At 46.7% G+C, this 13,144-nt stretch overlaps 1 protein-coding gene across 3 annotated transcripts in view; it reads right to left on the bottom strand.

The window, feature by feature from the left end:
• Positions 1–13,144, bottom strand: part of LOC117166692 (uncharacterized) — a 165,071-nt gene that overhangs the window by 33,079 nt on the left and 118,848 nt on the right. For all 3 annotated transcript variants that reach the window (XM_076624089.1, XM_076624091.1, XM_076624090.1), the window contains 4 exons: positions 9,932–10,122; positions 8,492–8,681; positions 1,399–2,007; positions 250–1,163 (listed from right to left, as the gene is read on the bottom strand). In XM_076624089.1, the coding sequence (XP_076480204.1) occupies positions 250–1,163; positions 1,399–2,007; positions 8,492–8,681; positions 9,932–10,122 (1,904 nt within the window). The remainder of the gene's footprint in view (positions 1–249; positions 1,164–1,398; positions 2,008–8,491; positions 8,682–9,931; positions 10,123–13,144) is intronic.

The raw sequence follows: 13,144 nt of genomic DNA, 5'->3' as shown, positions 1-13,144 counted from the left end.
CACCTTTCCGCGTGGTAACCTTCCTACGTTTCGCGTGCGTCTTCTTAAACCGTGTTTGAACTCGCACAGTTTTAGAAACGCGAAGCGAAAGCTTCGTCTTTTGATTTTTAAACGTCTGAACAATCGCCAAACTATCGCCGCGAAGACGGACACGTCGAGCACGTTCTGCGATTGTCACACATTTTGCAAGAAAATCGTACAGGGAGAAAATTAGAGAAATTTCTAACGGGAAATTAGACAGAGACTCACCTATCGTGCGCTGCTTCCTCCAGACAAGTTATAACCAACTCAAAGTCGTTCAGTTTCTTCTTGCTCAGGACGCTCTTTAAGTGTCCGGCCAACTTTTGCGCTTCATCCGCGGGGAACTCTTGGCCGAGAAGCGACGTGATTCTCACGAGCTTGACACTCTCATTTCCAGCTAGAGCTTCGAAAAAGTCGTCCAGGTATCTGGGATCGGAGCCTCTCTCCACTTGGAACACCACCTCGAGGGCCTCGAGGGTGCAAGCCGGGCTCTCCAGGATTCTCGCCCATCCTTCGAGTTCCAAAGGCGAAGTGTGGACCAGCGGTGCTGGAGGTCTCTCGTTGGGTGCGGGACCAAATCCCGGCCCTGCACCGACCAATCTACACACGGCGGAAATGTTTCCATCCGAGGCACCGGCTGCTTTCAGCAACGAGAAAACTGCTCTGGGTGGTACCTCCAGCGGACACAATTGGTTTAATATTAAATGCGTTTTGGGTCCCAGTAGTCCAGCCAAATGGCTGATGATACCCGATGGCAGTCCCTCCAACTCCCTTCGAAGAATATTGGCGTATTGAGCTACTGAGGTTAAGTAGTAAGCTGCCAAGAATTCGGCTACGGCCATGTGAATCGGTGTGTACAGGTCTGGTTTTCGTCGTTGCCCGAAAATCAATCCTTTGGTCAGGAATCCCAGTCTGGTAACTTCTATACCACCACCTCTAGCTCTGAGTTCAGCCTCGGTATAGCAGCACCTGCCCTCCCTCAGCGCAGCCAAAGACACTTTTCCAAAATCCTCCAGTCGTTTTCTGCAATGACCTGGGATCTCCTCGTTGTAAGGTACCGGTGGATCGAGGCTCCTCTTCACGATACACTTGACGGCTGCTTGAACCAGCGCGCTGGTTTCCGTTGGTAAACTTCCAGAGTCCTGAGAAACGAGAGAGCAAGCTTTAAAGCGTCGACATTTTTACGAGTTCTCGGAGCTCTTGTGCTACGTCGAACACACAGACAACGCGAGATCGTTTTTATGGCGCCCGGTAACGAATCGACTCGGTTGCCCAACTACTCGTTCACGATTTTTCCACAAACTTTAAACGTCCCCTTCACCGCTCTATGACTATCCTATCTTTATTTTTCCAACCTTATTCTGTTTCGATATATACCTGATAGAGACAGCAGAGCATAATCCAGCCGAGAGGATGCTGACCAAGCTGCTTGACGGCCTGTGGTTGTACGTTCAGCGCTTCGAGGAACTCGCAAGCCTTCTCTGCGATGTCGTTGTGAATGAAATACGCCACGCAGAGCCTCTCGACGTGGGGCCACTCAAGTCCAGCCAGATGGATCCTTCTTTGAACTAACGGCGACAGTACGCTGGAGTTGCTGGGCGAGCAAGTGACCAGGATCCTCGCGTCGGGGAACAAACGTCCCTCGAGAAGGTCTATAGCATCGCCTAGGGACGCTCTGCCCCCCACACACTCGTCGTATCCGTCAAGGATAAACAGCACACGGTCCTCCATTAAATGCAGCGTGCGCCATACTTGCGCGACCGCGTCGCCGATGGCTGCCGTCCTTGGGAATAATTCTCGAGCCAAGTAATTGAGCACAGGACTGCCTCGAAGTTCACGGAGAGGGACGATGAACGCCAGAGCAGGACTATCGCCTTGTATCGCCCACTGGTGAAGAAGGCGGAGGCAAAGGGTCGTTCTTCCGCTTCCGGGGCCTCCTTCAATGGCCACACGGCGAGGTGCCTCTGATACCGTGCCATCGCTCAACTAAAACAGTGGATACAATTAATCGATCGAATATCCATATATTTCTGTTTCGACAAAATTCATTTGCTATTTTTCCTAGGTCCGACTAAGATTCAGTTAGGTTTAATACTGTGCGACCGCTTAACCGAGACGTAGATGACGCTCGATCGAGTACCGATACCGCGCAATTTGACAAAATTCGATTCTTCTAGATGTAATGAACGCAAGGAATTGCTTTTCTATCGGGTTCCTGTTACAACAGTCGAATAGAATTGTATTTGACTTGCATCTGCTAAATGGTAGATGCGGTTGAAGTTAGCAAAATTACAGATAGACGTGGTTCTGATTGAGAGAAACGGTCGATCCATCGAATAGGATTAGTGGTTCACGCGAGAGCTTCCAACTTCTAATTGGTAACCAGTTGGAACTGGAGAAACCGAGGAGTATCCGAGAAACTGGTCACGAAACTGCTAACTTTTCTTCTTACCATTGGTCCGCTTGTCTATCCTCGGCGTACGAACTTCCGGTATACAAACTGTTCGTGATTCGCCGTGCCTTTCATTTCGTTCTCTTTAACTTCTATCTCGAACAGAGATAAAAGGCAAACTTATCTGCCTGCGAGACTGATCTTTGGCTAAGTCTTCGACGATCACCAAGCTGCCCTCCCCTTTTTTCCAGACACCTCGATGACGCTAACGAGACTTGGCGACTTTCAACTGCCACGTGGCACGATGTCCGACACGAATCGATAAAATGGAAAAGCAAATTTCCCATATAACGATGGAACTATTCTCTGCACGGCCTAGAAACGGATTTAATCAGCGTCTGACAAAATTGTTTTTCGCGCAGCGCTTTGTGCACACGGCCATTGTTCCGGGGATGCGCGTGCCATGGCAATAAAGGGAGAAAGTCGTTTGTACCGTAATGCCGTAACAATTGCGAGTCTGCCGATCGATCACGCGATGAGCTACCCTTTGTAGGGCAGGAACTTGCTTACGGGACCGATTATCAGAGGACAGAATCGCGTGTTTCGAGTTCCATCATCGTGCATCGACTATCGATCAGAAATCTGTCTCGATTGTTTACCGATCTGACTCGATCGTTCATCGCTGTTTACGAGCTCGTTAACCCTGCCATTTGTGTTGCATTAAACCGTATCATTGTCACGTAATGTACTTGAAAGTTGTACGGAATAGTTTCGAAAAGTAGACAATATATCAATTTCGCAAAAGACAGAGAGATAGTTGCGAAAAGGTTTTGCATTATGGTTTAGAGCCACGCCCTCGTTATCGGTGAACGTCATCCCAGCTTGTCCTAGATTATAAAGGGCTCTATGATCATGGTACCCTGCTACGTAGCTCCTTCACCACAGGAGGCTGTCGGTCCGAGCTATTATCCCGTGATTTTAGTCCCTTTACGGTCTGTTGCTTGAATCTTCCCATCCCTTTCGAAGTAGATCATACGATCTGCTGTATATTATTATTTGATGCCTCTCTCGTTTCAACGGATACTGTATCCCCGAGGCTGGCTGTATTCTAATGCTCGCTTCAGCTGTTCAGTTTGAACGGCTGGCTAGGTCTACCCTGTGATTTCATCGAGCCTTCCTCTTCTACTATTTCAGCAGAACGGTGTTCGACCGTAGCCTCCTTATCTCTACGGTCTTTATAGTCTCTCAGACCTCCCGTAGCCTGTTATTGCGAGTCCTCCATTGCCGAGGGTTTTGGGATTCTTGACTTGCCGTGCTTTATTGACCGGCTATTTCCATCAACGCCAGTGAACCTCGTGATTTCAGCTCGTCTAATCTGTTTATTTAGCCAGCTTATATGTATAGTTAGAGTATATGTATAGAGAGTTAGCCAGCTAGAGTATAGTTTGCCGCTTCTAATCGAGATACTGTTGCATTCACTGATACTATAGCTCCGTTAGATCTTGTATTTTGTGCTCTGGATGTGACCATAGTTGGTAAACAAACAAATTCGAATTACAAACAAGAACACTTGCAATGTAGACGGACCACTGAAGAATGTAAATAAACAAATGTCGAATTTTGATTCAGATGAAACAAAGTACTAGGTTGTTTGCTCCGGTACTTTCGTTCCAATGTACAATCGTTCGCACGAACTATATTCTCTAAAATTATTGGGATATTTTTTCAACCACATCGTATTTTCAGTGCATTTCGAATTTCTTAGAGTTTTCCACTGTTGTTCTATACCTAGTCAATAAAATTATAAGTTATACTAAAATCGTGGCCTAAAGGATACACTGAATAGCAAATCTGTTATTTTGTCGTACGTGTTTCGCTCGTTCTTAGCGATCGTGTGTCCGTAAATAAGCGTCGAGATGGTCTAGCAACAGTACTCTTCGCTTGAACGAGCAAAAAGGAGACAACAGATGAAAGACGAAGGGAACAATATCTTCGTTTTACTGTTCCGAACGCGAGTCCCAGATGAAGATGCTATTGGTGCGAGTAGGCGTGTTTAGAGACGTCCGTGGCAAGCATCGAGACAAAGAAATTACTTCCAGCTGGCCGGATCGGAGAGCGTTCGTCGCTGCGCTTGTCTCGGGCGCCCGGGAAAATGGAAATAATATTCCGACAGACGAACATTGAGGCCTGGAACGTCGGTGATCCGGAAAAACGTTCTTCAAGACGGCGCTTCGCGACGTAAACGCGCTCATTATGGCGCCGTGCATTCTTTGCACGCGGGCACGCGATAAATTCTACGCTTTAGTGGAATTTATCGACCCAATAATTCTTCCCTTTCATTGCTTACAGCAATGCTGACTCGATAAATTGAATTGAAGATTCTAAATCGGAAAAAGGAAGAATTCGATTCTCGTTAACTAAACGATTAGTCTTCAGCTTTTAATTTCGTTTCATTTCTTTCTACGTTTTTATACCGTGCTGTATTGAAGTAAAGAAAGAAACTCGCTGAACAGGGTCAGAAGAGCTTTAAAAGCTTGTTCCTTCGACGATCCGCTTGTTCTCCCTGGCACGTTTGTCGACTGTACGGCACGAATTCGTTCGTGTTTGGAGGGTATATCGGGCTTGCACAACCTTGACGTGGCCATGTGTCTGCCGTCACAGCCTGTTCTCGCGTTCTCGCGATACCGAGCCTCGAATGGCACGGTTACGAGGCTCATTTTTCCACGTGCACGTTTCCAGGTGACGTGGCGCATTGTTTGCGTTTCCTGGCTCCGTTACACGCTCGCGTTATCGACCTCTTCAACGTCGGATGCTGCGAAACGACACACAGAACTGTTTGCGAAAAGAGTAATTTCATCGTCAGAATGATCTATCGAGGCCGAGGTCGCGACGCTTTTCGTCTCGACTAGCTTACGTCTTCTTCGCGAATTTTCTTCCTTTGACGTTCTTGCAGTAGCATTTTCGTTCGATGCCTCTATCGGCACAATATAATACGCGGTATTTACACAATGACAGTGAACGAGAAAGTAGAAGATTTATCACACCTAGGTGAGTGTATTACAGGCCGAAGTGAAATTTGAAAAATCAAGACTTCACAAGTGTGCTACGTCTTTGAACAACAAGTGTCTCCACGTACCTGCTTAATTACAGATCGGTTCATACCCGAAGATTCTAACGATTCTGTAACACGAAATTGCGAAAGCTTCGAATCTCTGATTGGCCGAGACGGTTACATTTATTAATTGCGACGCCTGATGAACGAAGCGAGCGTAATACACCTGCTGTCTCCTATCATATCCCGCTAGTTTTCTTCTCAATCCCGCGAAACAGCCGATCAATACCGTTTATTATCCGTACGTCGAGCGAAAGTGCCATTCTGAAAACAGATCATAAAAGAGTCGCACGTGTTCCATTTAGACATCACGTTTTTCCAACCACGCAGGTCGGCTCTCCGAAAGATCGAAACAGATAGAGCGACGCTGAGATCTTTCGGTTACACTCGAGTACGTACATATATCCGCAAGATAAGGAGATTCCGAGGCGGACGGATACATTGTGGCTTCGATAAATCTTTGGTTCGCGGTGCTGCCGGCAGATACTGCCGGTATTAAGGCCGGGAAGATTGAGATGTTAAGCGGATGGCTGAGTCGGTCGCCTCCGCTATTTCCACGTTGGATACGTTCTCGTGCCGTGTGTACAAGTTTCCTGGTAAATTGACAGGCTGGCTCCGGTGATCGATGCTTCGGCTGTCGTTCACGCCTACAACCGTGCCGCTTTGATTGCAGTTTGCCGAAAGCCCAAGGGGCCTTGTAGAAACGCCTGCAGGCGGAGACGTTGTATCGATTGAATTAAATATGGTGGAACAGTTTCGCTACTCTGGGAGTCTCGAGTTTAACTCAAGTTGATTCAGCACGAGTGACGTTTAAAAGAAATTCGAGTTTTTCGTCTTAGATATTATTTTGTTTGATTGAACGAACCAAGCATGGGATGAGATCGAAGTACAGGCGAAATTAAAATGGTCCATTGAAGTCGAAGCTCGATCACTGGACGTCCTTCGGGGCACAAAGGTAGGCGGTGTTCGCGCGCTTTGTCAGAAGTTATCAGCATTGTCTGGTTAGAAAGCCTTTCGAGAAATGTTAACGAAGCGAAGCTTGGCCATCTTATCGTACCACGACAGAACAATGCCTCGTTACGCCAGAACCGGACGAATGATCGCGCGCTTCTTCACAATTTTGTTCGCCGCATCTTCGAGGCGCGATTAAAACCTTCTTTATTCGAGAACCGAAGGAGCTATGCCTCTGCGACGATACTCTCGACTTGATTCGACTTCATGTTATTATCGGAAACGACATCGGAAAGAGTTCGAGTGGGCCACCGTCTTCGAGTGGGCCACCGTCGTCGACTGTTCAACCCCTTCCGAGAACGTTTCACTCTCCTCCAGTTGGGAAACGCTTCTCGATGCTTCCAACTTGCAAGAAACGAGATTGTCTAATTTCTCCTTTCAGGCGGTTTCTTTAATTGCGTTGAAAATCTCGGTTCAGGAATATTTCTTCCTCGATCTCACGCGAGCTTGCACTCTCTCTCTCTCTTTCTCTCTTGAAAATCCTTTTTATCATCTCCGTCCGCACTTGTCCGAGGAAAGCACTTTTTGCGCGGTAGAAATGTCCGAGATTCTTCTCTAATTGCCAGTCCTTTGCCCGTTTCACGATCAACGTTTACTCTGCCCTAGATTGCTCCGTCAAACACACAGTCTATTTTCTATCGATGTCTCAATAATATCTCGATGTTTCACTGCAGTACGATTACCTTCTCCATCGGATACTTGACTTCTAAATTCCGTGCAGAAGGGATTTTCGATGGTACGAGACAGGAACGAAGGCTCTTTGTTCGATTGTTCAAGAATTCCCTTGATCAGCAGGTGAAACGTATCGAAACTTCCTACGTGAAACGACGGCTTTGCCCGGAGAGAATTCATCTTTCATGGTAACAAACATCGACAGACATAGCACGGCGGTTCCCAGTCAATTCACGATGGTTCGTCGAAAATCCGGAAGGACGGCTCTCCTTCTGTTTCATCCTCTTCTTAGAGCGATTTAACCCGGCCCCATCGTTTCGCTCGATCTTCCTCCGTTTTGTTTTTAGACGCAATCCGTGTCGTTCGCTCGAGACGGACATTAGAATGCAACATCCACTTGGATATCCGTGCCGAACCGTGAACGAAGAAACTCGAAAAGAAACGGATTTCCTGGATCGGAGTAAAACGTGGAAATACTGCATACGACTAGAGACAATTTTACGACGTCTCTTCTTTGTTCCTTTAATACCTATTTTGTCTGCCGTGCGATGGTGTAGTAGAAGTTAAAGAAACGTCTTTGATTTCTTTGATTTTTTGATCTTAAACGCAGACTAATTGACAGAGTAAGAGCAAAAACAACGGAGTGGAAGTTTGCCGCGATTCGTCACGGAAATTCGACAACGTGAAACTTTGACAGCGAGGGATGCGGATAGGTAACTTGGCTTTCACATATCGCGAAGTTACCGCGGAAAGTTTCAGCGTTCGACGGAGAAAATCGTGGTTGCATCGCCGGCTGTCCGTGCAACTTGACTTTCGCAATTACGTAGTCGATATCATGCAAATGTACAGCGGGCGGCAGGACTACCCTGTCGAATACGATTCACGTAGAATGTCATCGTCTCTGCATTCGGAAAACTTGCTCGCAACTCTACAAAAATGATATAGCCTGGCCGTGACACCTATACATTTCCTTGTTTCGAATACTTGATTTGAATTTTATTTAAATTTCCAAACATCCCCAGCGAGAAAAAAATTAAAAAGTTAGAATCGCGCGAGTGCACGAACCGAGGTAGATAATTCAAGTTCTACGCGTTACAACGACAAACTTGCAGCTTTCTTCTTATCAGAAATTTCCTCCCAAGGGATTCCTCCGCTTCCTGTTTCCCCTTCCCGAACGTCCATCGCGTTAGAGTCCGCGAGAAGTTTTACGACCGACGTCAACAACCGGTACGTCGCGTCACCAGAGACGAAGTAGTTTCCGCGGGATGATTTATAGCACTCACCCTAACCGGGGCGAAGATCTGGTCGGGCTTGATGTTCTCGAGCCTGTGCTCCTGCTCGCCTTTGTGCAGCAGCTGCAGGTGCGGTTGAAAGTGCGCCGGACAAAGGGTGCCAAGTGGAAGAGGCGACGCCCATGCCGGCAAATGGGGTGGATCACGAGTGCCTAGCTCCCTGTAGAAGGACTTCAGGAATCTGCAAGTACCAAGTTCGTTGTGTTTAACCGGCCGACCACGTGCAGAAACGCCACTCCACGAATTTGCTTAATTCCGCAAGCATCACGGGCTAATGGAATGTTGGCACAACGCCGATGACCGTTTCGCGTCGCCGTTGCATCGAATACAAACCAAATATGGTCGAATGTGATTCTTGAATTACATCGATCCCCGAGGAGATTGGAAGATGTTGATTTTGGTTGAGTCGAAAGGGATTTCCAGCGTATCGTCTAACTATGGAGAAGAGCAGTCTCTTGAATAAATGCGAAACTTCATAGTTTCGTTTCTTACCTTAAACGATAAGCAGTAACTGTCTTCCCTCTAAAGTTAGTATACGAGTGCTTATAGAGAGGAGTTGGAAAATTCAGGAAAGATTAACACGCTTCGGCTTAGCCTCGACGGGGTTTTATCATTTTATCGATTTGCCAACCAAACCAGGGATAAGAAGCCGTCTGGCAGACTCATTTAATTCTACTTTAAACTCCTGGCCGACGACAAACTGCTTTCGAAAGCTGGCGCGCGTTCTTCTTGCTCAACTTTTTACAGCATCCCACTAAAATTCCAATTAATTCGAGTTACGAGGCGGGACGCGGCGTTACAGTGGATCGCTTATCGGGTGACTGGTTAATTTCCCAGGCGACGAAACCGTAGTCGCGCTAAGTGGCAACTTCGCGTTGAATGATGCATTCGTTGTACCCAGGTAAGATTGATGATCTTACGCGGAGCCCATAGCAAGCTGATCAAGCGTGGAGAAAAGGATTGGACAAGGATAGGGACGGGGATAGGGTTTTACTGCTTCCGGACGATTTCCCCGACAGGAACAGTCTGCAATTTTATGGGCTCGCCCTGCTGGGACGCAGGTGGCCCCGTTCGATGACGATTACCTTCTTATTTATATTATTACCTATCCGTTTTATTGTTCGCGAGGATTGTGAATTCTTGTTTCGATCGGAGTTACGATTCAAAAATTGCGAAACGTCATTTAGATCCGACTATAGCTCCTCCTTATATTCCATTTACTTGCTTATTTATGAATCAACTGGAATAAATAAAAAACAAATATTCCATCCCATTAGTGTATCCCAAGAATATGGAACATCTCGCAGAATTTCCTTACAGAATCCAGCAGCCAGTGGTGAAATAAACATTTTTCACGTCTCGTTGGCCAGCAGAAGGTTAAATAGCGTGTCTCTGAGGAAAAAGAAGAAGAAGAAGAAAAAGCGAACTGACCTTAACAGTCTTCCCAGGGGATCCCTTTCTGGGGACGGCGGACCTCCGATTCCACTTCCGGCACCGAGTCTTCGCGAGGACGCACGTGCGCTCGATATGTATGCAGCCGGCGCAGGGGGCGGGCTGCAGGGCGGACAACAAACGGGGCTGCTACCCCCTGGGGTCGAGAGGGTATAACTCCTCTCCAATTCCTGAAACAAAAGAAGAGAAAAGCCGCTTTAGTAGGTCCCTCTGACTGCTCGCCCTTTTTTTTCCTAGCTGCCAGTGTCGTTTCAATATGGCGCCATTTTATCACGCGTTTCTATTGCCTGCTACGCGCCGCAGAAACCACCGGTTGGTTCTGCGGACTATCCCGGATAAATAAATGTCGTTGGAAATTTATCTCCCCTGGCGTCAATTTTTTCTTCTTTTTTACGAGTCTTTCTTGGCGAGTAAGGTCGAAGGCGTCTGGTTATCGTTGCTGGATTAAAGAGGATGTACAGCGTTCGTTATTGGAAATATCAGGAAGCAGCAAGGGTCAAGGGTGAGCGAAATTTCCCTCTCGAAAGCGGAAGACTAATGGCCGAAGCTTGCGAGCAAGCCCGAGCCAACACGTGGCTCATCGACGCTGACCGAACGCAATCGATTACCCAAGTGCTGAATCATCGTTGGTGAAAGCGCCACGATTAACGATTTCAAGCATCGATTATTGTTAACAAACTAACAACCGCACAGGATGTGACGTTTTGTCAGATAAGGTTGGATAAATCGAGCCGAAGCGCCGTTGACTATAAATTACCGAATATATTATATTTTTAATTATAGGAAATTGTTCAACTGTTCTTTGTGAATCAAAGAAAATGTAAAGGAGCGTCATGTATAAGTGTTTCGATAAAAGTGCCACATAGTTTTATTGAGAAACGAATTCATTAGGTGGAGTGGGAACGAACGATAATCGTCGGTGTGTCCTGCGGCATACGAGTACGTTGCCGCGTTCTTTATCCGCAACGGTTTTGTTCCCGAGAGAAGTCGAGAAATCGTGCGGTCACGTCGGCGATCAACGTGAGAGTAAAAAAGAGCTTACGGTTAGCGATAGTGGCCGCCTTTCAATCGTAACGCTTCTCGTCGGCTACGTGACCGAAGATAAGTTGATCAGAACGGAGGAAAATCGAGAACGACGACCGACGTCCGTTTCGCTTTTTCCCGTTGCGGCTTTTATCCGGAGACCAATTTTCTTCTCGCACCGCAAAGACACGCCGTAACGCGCATTCCACCCCGTCGATTTCCCCCTTTCTTTCGTCGCGCCTTCTTTCGTCTTTTTTTCTTTTCTTGCCCGGACCTACTTCTACCGATATCGATTGGTAAACGCTCCTCGAAGAACGAACCACAAGGACAAAGTACAAGACAGATCCATCATCCAATTTGTTTTTTGTCCCACGTCACCAGACCACCCTCTCTTTCTCTCCCTATTTCAGAACAACTTTTGATCTCGCCGAGTTTTACCATAGAATAAGGTTATCTCTTTATTTATTTATTTAGTTATTTACGAGTTCTACGTAATATTAATAATTATTGGATGCGTTCCATACTATTTATTTATTATTATTTCAAACAGAGACACAGTCTTTGTTCTATCGTTCGCAAAGGAAACGCAAATTTTTAACAATCTGCTAACTTTAACTAACTTCGTTGATGTAAAACGCGATGTTATCATTTTCTCCGAGGATCCGCGTACGAAAAGCGAGTAGCAGGATGAAACAACAGGCAAGGAGTAGAAAGTGAATGATCAAACAGCCGAACAACTCTAGAATAGAGAACCCTCTATAGAGAATATAGAACTCTCTATAGGAGCGCGTATGCATTTGTTTGCCCAAAGGGAAGTCGAACGACGAAACGATAAAAAAAGGACGACTTATCGAATCAGCATGAAACACGTTCGTCTGCTCGAATGGAACAGGGCCGGGTCGACGCGGTTTAACTGTTTCGTCGCTGGTCTGGTTCGATCGTGGACTACTTTTCCGCCAGCCTGAACGAAGATATGGCACGCGGCCGTTTCGCAGGTACCGATAAAAATGCGCATTGAGAGGGTCGCGAATCACCGGCGCAACTTTCGGGTCAAGCCCAAGCACCAGGATGCAATTACGGAGATAACGAACTGCATTCACGGCGTTTCTATTAAAAAACTGTAAAGACTTTTAATTAAATGCACGCGAAAACGGAAGCTCGGTCGCAGCGTTGACGTCTATTCCCGCGTGCAATTTTAACGAGTATTGCAGTATAGTGAAAACAATTAAAGTCGAATATTCTATTCAGATTAGATTTGCTCGATTATCCTCGAATCGAGGCTGATCAACGTTGATCGACGCCGTTTGGAAAGACTGCGCTAGCACGGGCTCGATAATTAAACCCTTTAATCGCATTATTCTTGGTTATTAATCCCGTTCAGTGTGGTAGCTTTCTATAACGACTTCCGTCGAGCCGCAACGTTGATCGATCAAACTAAATAATGGAGCTTTGTGGGATCTTTCCTCTGCAGTTTCGAACAGATTGGGTAATACGCTGGACGAATTTAATCCGTAAAAATCAGTCTGCTATTTCTTTCTATTCTCTCGAGCTTTTTAATACAAAAAAAACACGGGTCTCTGGAAGGATAAAATTTCAAGCGAGGTATTTTTGTTCCACTACGTAAATGTTTCCACTAGGTTCTTTGATTATCGGTTTGCAAGTCGATTGTCCCTTTTGCCGATTCACCGAGCCACACAGCGAGATCGAACGATGTTCCGACTGTGTGTCGGCTATTGCCTTCTCCTCGACTTTTTGTCGCATCTGCCGCAGAGCCGCAGCTCGTCCCAAGCGGTCCGCTTCCTCATGACCTCGATATCCCGCAGACTTTTCCTTTCAGACTTATCTCGAAAGCTCAGTTTATTCCAGGTCCGTGAATAATCCTCTGGAACGCGGCAACAACGTGAAAAATTGCGCTCCCCTTATTTACTTTACATCCCACGCTTGATCCGCGACTCCTTTCTTGCCACGGAAATTCTATTAACTTTCCGACCCTCAGCTGCGATCTTTGAAACGCCCCACGTATCGCACGTCATCGAGAATTCCCTCGCAAAAATTCCTCTTCTTCACGCTGGATTCTCGTCTTCGCCAGTAAATATCGGCCGACTCGCGGAACGTCATCGGCAGATAACGCACGGCCTGTTCCAGAACAATGGCTCGGAAACTGTCTCG

This window comes from Bombus vancouverensis, chromosome 14 (assembly GCF_051014615.1).
Source record: "Bombus vancouverensis nearcticus chromosome 14, iyBomVanc1_principal, whole genome shotgun sequence".
NCBI classification, from domain to species: Eukaryota; Metazoa; Arthropoda; class Insecta; order Hymenoptera; family Apidae; genus Bombus; species Bombus vancouverensis.
Note: the sequence above shows the minus strand (reverse complement) of the source record. Positions and strands in the feature narration are given on the sequence as shown.